Source organism: Salvia splendens, chromosome 4 (genome assembly GCF_004379255.2).
Source record: "Salvia splendens isolate huo1 chromosome 4, SspV2, whole genome shotgun sequence".
Taxonomy (NCBI): domain Eukaryota; kingdom Viridiplantae; phylum Streptophyta; class Magnoliopsida; order Lamiales; family Lamiaceae; genus Salvia; species Salvia splendens.
This window is the reverse complement of record NC_056035.1, coordinates 31,916,146-31,924,057: the sequence shown is the minus strand read 5'-3', so window position 1 is coordinate 31,924,057 and position 7,912 is coordinate 31,916,146. Positions and strand designations below refer to the sequence as shown.

Below are 7,912 nucleotides of genomic sequence, written 5' to 3'. Positions count from 1 at the left end.
TTCTAATTAATTAACCATACTCGAAGTTTTAATATTGCGTAAGCAATAAACTATCAAACCCTAAATCTATGAAAAAAATATCACAACTAGTGAGACAATAGGAAAATTCAAAATTTAGAGGATGAAGTTTAAAGTAGTAGTTTTGTGTCAAAGAATGAAGTTTATAAGGAAGATAGCAAATAGCAGAGAGTAGGAAATTGCAGAAAATGAAGAGAAAACAATACATATCATCTACAGAGTCCAAGAGGGAAAAAGGATGGCATTTTCTCAGCCATCTCCTTTCCCTCTCCTAACTGATATCCTATCTACATCCTATAAATGTATGGTCTCGTGGCATCGTTAGTACATTGTATACACATAATCGTTAAAATGAGGTTCAAAACTGACATGACAATCCTAACCTGTGCTTGGGCAGGTCCATGGACTTCCTCTCCTCGAAGGCCTCGGGCAGAAGCTTCTGGAAGATCCCCAAGAACGTCTGCCACTCTTCATCCTCCATTTCTCCTATATAGATGCATTGTCCATCCCGGTTGTAGTTTGGCACCGAGCAACTCACACTCCTCATCAAGTTACCTCCTGTTGTTGATGGACTATCATCAATAATGTTGTTGTCCAAGAATGTGTCTTGGATTTTATTTAGAGGCATCTCTGGCGGATTAGCAAACTTTACCACCATTGATGGATGATTATCTTTTGCGGGAGTTTCATGGATATGTGATGCTTGGTCGAGGAAACCCTTGTGCTTGTCATCAAAACGGAACATTTTATCACCATCTTTTTCTCCAACTTGTTCTTGTTCAGGCTGCTTGTGATCATCACATTTGAGTGTGGAAATAATTTTATCATCAATTAGTGGTTTCTTCAATCTTGCCTTAGCATTTATGCATAGGTTCTCTAGCGTGCTCCAATTTTCGTCTCTTCCATTGAAGTCTCTGGTCATCATCTCACCTATTTCAGCAAGACACAGCCCGTGTGCAGCTGCTTGCTTCAAAAAAGTGGTGCAAAGCACAAGAACACGAATGGGTGACTCCCCAATCGAAGGAACCTCACTTCTTAGTGTCTCAGCATCTTTGTAGGGATCAAGCCTCGTTATGTAGTCAAGTTCAGCCTCACAAAAAGGTATGGAGGCTTGAGGCCAGTTCAGCCACTCAAAATATGGATCATCAAGTGCTTCGGGTAAGCAGAAGCCATGATCTATTGGGACCAGCTCTGATGGCCTCTCTTGTCCATTCCTTACAAGGATGTTCCCCGCGTGCCTGTCAAGATTCATGAGCCTCACATCCAGTATACCTATGTGGTGCACACATGTGACCGAGAAGCTTGAAGGCCCCAAATCCCCTGCGTCTGAATCGTGCTTTACATAGCGTTGGAGGGATGCAATCTTGTAAATTGAGGCCGAGTCTGAAGCAGGGTTGTTTATATTGAAATTGATATGGGAAAATTTTACTAATGCTGTTGGTGGGACACCAGCGAATCCGTTGTGGTCAAGGACATAAGCAGCTGACTCACGCAAGCCGGTTTCACCTATCCTAATGGAGCATTTCATGCCAGGCTGGCCTAGCAGGCGGCCACCCAAGCCTTTTGGGTTGTTGAAAGCAAGAGGCTCCTCATCTATAGGTTTTGCAACAGCTATGGTGTCACCATTTTGAGCGCGTAGAAAGTATGCGCCTCCAAGCCCACTCGATGCTGGCTCAGGTTTGACACCAGAGGCCATAGCTATGGCAACTTCCACAACCATAGCACGTACCCTTGGTGCAGCATGGCCTATGATGATCTCGATCTTCGAATTGGTGTCATGCAGGTCATCTCTAGCTGACGAAGAATTAGATAGGCACGGAGTGGAGAAGCTCTTGTGGATATTGGACAAGTCCAAGGATTGGTCGCGACTGAAGTCGAGCATCTTGTAGTCAAGCTGAGTGAAAGACAGGAGTCTGCATCTTGGATGTCTCGTAAATGGCTTGAATCCATGACCATGATCAACGGCTACAGCCATCTTGAAGAGACGCGTGTATGCTATTATACATGCTAAGGGCTTCTTCTTCTTCTTCTTCTTAAGAGATTTATTTATTTTGCGTTAGTCTGTCCTGGGAGATTAGACATCACATTTCTGGAAAATCAAAAAATGAGATTCAAGCTCAATATCAAACACAATGTATAGTTGTATACAATGCTTGTAGAATGAAATCAATTAGTATGATACCATGTAGGGATGGAGCTTACTTGAAATTTGCACACAAATAGATGCAAAGATCAACAATTAGAACCATGGTGCTAATCTCCGTACACCTACGTCAATTCAAAGCATTCATTATACACAATATTAACTTTTAATGACAAACAAAACCTAATTGTGTTGATAGATACATACATTACACCCTCCCTCTCTCCTCTGCTCAAAACTCGCCAAATGGACTGCACATTATGAAAATAAAAAAAAATAATCCCAAACAAGCCTTTGTTCAATAAATACAAGCAGAAAAGAAGAAAGTCGTGATTAAATTTACATAAATAAAAAAATAATCCGAAACAAGCCTTTGTTAGGAGTATTTCCAAACAAAAATGTTATTGTTGAATTTCCAATCATAAATGGATTAACTGGAATGGAGATTTACACTCACAACATGATAATATAATGGATCAAAAATAACACAATATAAATTGTAATGATTTAGCTGTTTAACAACAGATATGCAGACTCACATAAAAGGATCATCGCATCGAAATTGTTCACGACAATTTTTTGAAATAAACAGGAAATCTATAAAAAAAAAATCAATTACGCATAATAAATATGGTGTACCCTGAACACTTGTGAGGCATTCAGGGTGATGCAACGGCAACGGCAACGGGAGAGCGCGAGAGCGGATTATTCCGTCACCGAAAAAAACCTCCTACCGGAAATTACAACAAATTCTTTTACGTTTTCATATAGCATTTGTTTATTTTTCCTTTATATATAACCCAGCCTTTTTTTCCTTTTCCTAAAGCTACAGAGCTCCGATGTTCTCGCTCGACAGTTTTCTATTTATGGACATGTTTGTATCTCTTCATTTCATTACACTCTTAAATCACCTTTTTGTTTTTAATCAAAGTTACTGGTTTTCAAAACTTTAAAATAAATTAATTTTGTCTATATCATGGACCACATTTATTCCATTATATTCTTAGGAAAGAACAATGTCCTAAAACTAAACTATATCGACAAAATCCTCAACAACTTTACACAATTCTCTATCAACTCTTTTTAATCTTAGTAAAGAACAAAGTCCTAAAATTGATACTCAAGTGCAAAAATTAAAATTTTTCCATATTCCAATGTCATAGGATCAGTAATTTATTTTATGGTTAGTAGTACTTAGGCCATGTTTGGTTGCCAGAATTCTATTTGGGAAAGTAATCTGATTCCTTAAATTTTAAAATTTTGTGTTTGCTTCGGTTTTTAATCAAATTGGGAAAGTAATCAGAATCCCGGGACAAGGAATGTTAGTACAACTTTCCAGGATTCTGAATCCTAACTTTTCTTAGGTATTCTTTTTCCAAGTCTTAGGATTCTTACATATTTAATGCAATATTATTATTATTATTATTATTATTATTATTATTATTATTATTATTATTATTATTAATAATAATTATATTGTATAAAATTATAAACCATACTTAATTATGGTATAATAAATAACTATAATTAAAATTATCATAATTATAACTATATTATTATAATATATATATTATTATCATAATAATAATTAATAATTTATTAAATAATTAAATATAATTATATAATATAAATTATATAATAATAAATAATAATAATTATTTTACAAATTACTAATTAATCAGTAAAGTCATTGTGAAATTTCAAATTATAAAATTTATTCAATTATAATATCCGTAATATTATAATTACAATTATAATAATCATATTTATTATAATAATTTATGATTATAATAACTCCATGTAACTATAATTGCAATTATATTATTATATATTATGATGGATAATCCATATTTAAACTAATAAATATTATAATATAATTATTATCATTTGTAATTAATAATTTATTAAAAAATTATATTATTATTCTTTTTTATAAATAAAAATAATAATAAGTATGAGTATAATTTTAGTTTGGTGTTTAAATCAATTATAAAATTTAAAATCTTGATATTTTCCAAACACGGGAAAGTAAAGTCATTAGGAATCATATTTCCGGAATTCATTTTCCCAGGAATCATTTTCCTTGTCAACTTTACTTTCCCGTCAACCAAACATGGCCTTAGTACTAAACTAGCTATAGTTTAGTCAATTTATTGTCTAAGTAGATATATGTCCAATATTGTGTTCCAAATTAAATTGATTGTATTTTTATGAGTATGGAATTGATTTGTGTGGTTATATATATTTAATCAAATTATACTAATGACAGAGGCAAAAAGGAAGTTCACCACTTCTAATTGTTTTGTGTGGTAATTAACTAATTAACTCATTATGGTTGATTGTAATTAACGAATATATTTTGTAAATTTGTACGATACACATATCTTGTCATTAACGTAACTGTTATTCTAACGATTTTGTTTAAATTATGTGAGTGGATGGATTGGATGTCAAAGAAATTTTAGTGATGTCAATATCAATAATTATTTGTTATTTTAAATAAGTTTTTCAAATTTATGAGTTAATATTTTGTTGCATGCTTCATTATTTTACATTTATATTTACATTCTCATCATTTTCACATTTTAACTTTTAATTTGGTGATTAGTTATTGATGTTGATTATTGATTTATTTTGAACTTTGTTGAATTTTATATTGTGGCTGTATAATAAATTGCTATGCATATTTTTGAATTTTAAGAATAAATCGCGATGCATATTTTTGAATTTTAAATTCCGTATAGTAATATTGTTTCTCATTTTATTACTAATACTAATATACAGCAGTTCAAAATGCATGGTGAGTTTTACACATGAACATAGTAGTTAAAATGTTTACTCGGCTTTATATTTTTAAAATCTAATTTTCTAAATTTATAATTGAAAATTAATTTATGACATGATATGTAAAATCACAGAAAATAATACTCAGATTCATATCAATTGAGAATTAGATTGAATAATTATAAGAACCCAGGTCGCATGCAAACGCACAATTACTGTGCGACTGTGTGTTGCTGGTGGTTGGAGGAACGAAATCGGAGGGTTTATGGCTTTCTGCGGTTTGCCTCCACCATTTTTCCAACGCTCGCGTTAAAATTGTGCGTAAATTTTTAACTACGCCTCTAGCTCTAGGGTTTCGCCTCATTCCTGAAGCATTTTTTGCGATTTCACCTCAATGGCCGGAAAAAATGTGATCTCCGACGATGAAGGTACGATTTTCCTCAATTGTTTTTTTTAATGTATTTGTCGAAATTTCGGGTGTACTTGATATGTCACGACCGCCCCTAGGGTTAATAAAAGTGGGCGATCGCGACTTAAAGGGGCTTAATGGACAGGCATAGAAGACTAGGGTTTTCAACAAGAGTTTGACCAAGAATTTAAGTTTAATAAATAAAGCAACCAAAAGTATTTATGTTCAACAAGTAAATGACTAAGGGTTTAGCATTTATTCAAAATAAGTAACGAGTTTGCAAATATCCCAAATGAAACAGCTTTTGAATTTAAATAAAAAGTATGTAAAGCAAACATCACAGCGGAAGCATCCAAGAGAAGAGTGACGTCATGTGTGAAGACACGACGACACTCGGAGTTTCAAAACGACCATAGTTTATTATTAATTCCTGCTCAACACCACCAACCGCTCGTCGCTGCTCAACCTGCACATAGAGAAAACATATGCAGAGCTGAGTACTTTTGAAAATACTCAGTGGCTCATGCCGAAAACATTTTAAATAAGAGTACATATTATCATGCCATACGTAGGTAACCATCGGTGTTTGAGCTTTATAAAGGCCCGAGGCACCAAAATATTTTCCATTGTTCAAAATAGCGACTGCGCAGTCATTTTTCTCCATCGTCATCAACCATATCTGCCAATACATGACAAGGAATGCGACCGCAAACCAGGTCACTAGACCGGCCAGCCCGTACGCTAGCACACAGTCTACCATAGGTGTACACTAATCCAAGTAGGGTTCCCTACGAGGACCCGAATTCGATTTATATAACAGTGGCAACAGCCACATCAGATAGGCACGTTAAAACAAATCACGGCATGATAATCGCTTTAAACCACCCTTATAGCTCCACAGTCATACGTAAAATATTTTAGTAAAAGAAAACCCATAAAAATGTAGGGTAGAAAAGAAGCCCACCTCGACTGTTTAGATTTCGACTACTGCTTTCACCTCAATGGCCGGAAAAAATGTGATCTCCGACGATGAAGGTACGATTTTCCTCAATTGTTTTTTTTAATGTATTTGTCGAAATTTCGGGTGTACTTGATATGTCACGACCGCCCCTAGGGTTAATAAAAGTGGGCGATCGCGACTTAAAGGGGCTTAATGGACAGGCATAGAAGACTAGGGTTTTCAACAAGAGTTTGACCAAGAATTTAAGTTTAATAAATAAAGCAACCAAAAGTATTTATGTTCAACAAGTAAATGACTAAGGGTTTAGCATTTATTCAAAATAAGTAACGAGTTTGCAAATATCCCAAATGAAACAGCTTTTGAATTTAAATAAAAAGTATGTAAAGCAAACATCACAGCGGAAGCATCCAAGAGAAGAGTGACGTCATGTGTGAAGACACGACGACACTCGGAGTTTCAAAACGACCATAGTTTATTATTAATTCCTGCTCAACACCACCAACCGCTCGTCGCTGCTCAACCTGCACATAGAGAAAACATATGCAGAGCTGAGTACTTTTGAAAATACTCAGTGGCTCATGCCGAAAACATTTTAAATAAGAGTACATATTATCATGCCATACGTAGGTAACCATCGGTGTTTGAGCTTTATAAAGGCCCGAGGCACCAAAATATTTTCCATTGTTCAAAATAGCGACTGCGCAGTCATTTTTCTCCATCGTCATCAACCATATCTGCCAATACATGACAAGGAATGCGACCGCAAACCAGGTCACTAGACCGGCCAGCCCGTACGCTAGCACACAGTCTACCATAGGTGTACACTAATCCAAGTAGGGTTCCCTACGAGGACCCGAATTCGATTTATATAACAGTGGCAACAGCCACATCAGATAGGCACGTTAAAACAAATCACGGCATGATAATCGCTTTAAACCACCCTTATAGCTCCACAGTCATACGTAAAATATTTTAGTAAAAGAAAACCCATAAAAATGTAGGGTAGAAAAGAAGCCCACCTCGACTGTTTAGATTTCGACTACTGCTTTCACCTCAATGGCCGGAAAAAATGTGATCTCCGACGATGAAGGTACGATTTTCCTCAATTGTTTTTTTTAATGTATTTGTCGAAATTTCGGGTGTACTTGATATGTCACGACCGCCCCTAGGGTTAATAAAAGTGGGCGATCGCGACTTAAAGGGGCTTAATGGACAGGCATAGAAGACTAGGGTTTTCAACAAGAGTTTGACCAAGAATTTAAGTTTAATAAATAAAGCAACCAAAAGTATTTATGTTCAACAAGTAAATGACTAAGGGTTTAGCATTTATTCAAAATAAGTAACGAGTTTGCAAATATCCCAAATGAAACAGCTTTTGAATTTAAATAAAAAGTATGTAAAGCAAACATCACAGCGGAAGCATCCAAGAGAAGAGTGACGTCATGTGTGAAGACACGACGACACTCGGAGTTTCAAAACGACCATAGTTTATTATTAATTCCTGCTCAACACCACCAACCGCTCGTCGCTGCTCAACCTGCACATAGAGAAAACATATGCAGAGCTGAGTACTTTTGAAAATACTCAGTGGCTCATG

At 35.2% G+C, this 7,912-nt stretch overlaps 1 protein-coding gene across 1 annotated transcript; it reads right to left on the bottom strand.

The window, feature by feature from the left end:
* Nucleotides 1-311: 311 nt before the first annotated feature.
* On the bottom strand, nt 312-2,286 carry LOC121800316 (phosphatidylinositol 4-kinase gamma 8-like). The gene is made up of 2 exons (XM_042199892.1): nt 2,221-2,286; nt 312-2,107 (listed from the first exon to the last, which is right to left on the bottom strand). Exon 2 carries the CDS (start codon nt 1,991-1,993, stop codon nt 377-379), a length of 1,617 nt encoding a protein of 538 aa, XP_042055826.1. The 5' UTR covers nt 1,994-2,107; nt 2,221-2,286; the 3' UTR covers nt 312-376.
* Between the last annotated feature and the right edge of the window lie 5,626 nt (nt 2,287-7,912).

Coding starts and splice junctions, on each gene's coding strand:
- LOC121800316 (XM_042199892.1), bottom strand. CDS start 1,993: ATGGCTGTAGCCGTTGATCATGGTCATGGATTCAAGCCATTTACGAGA.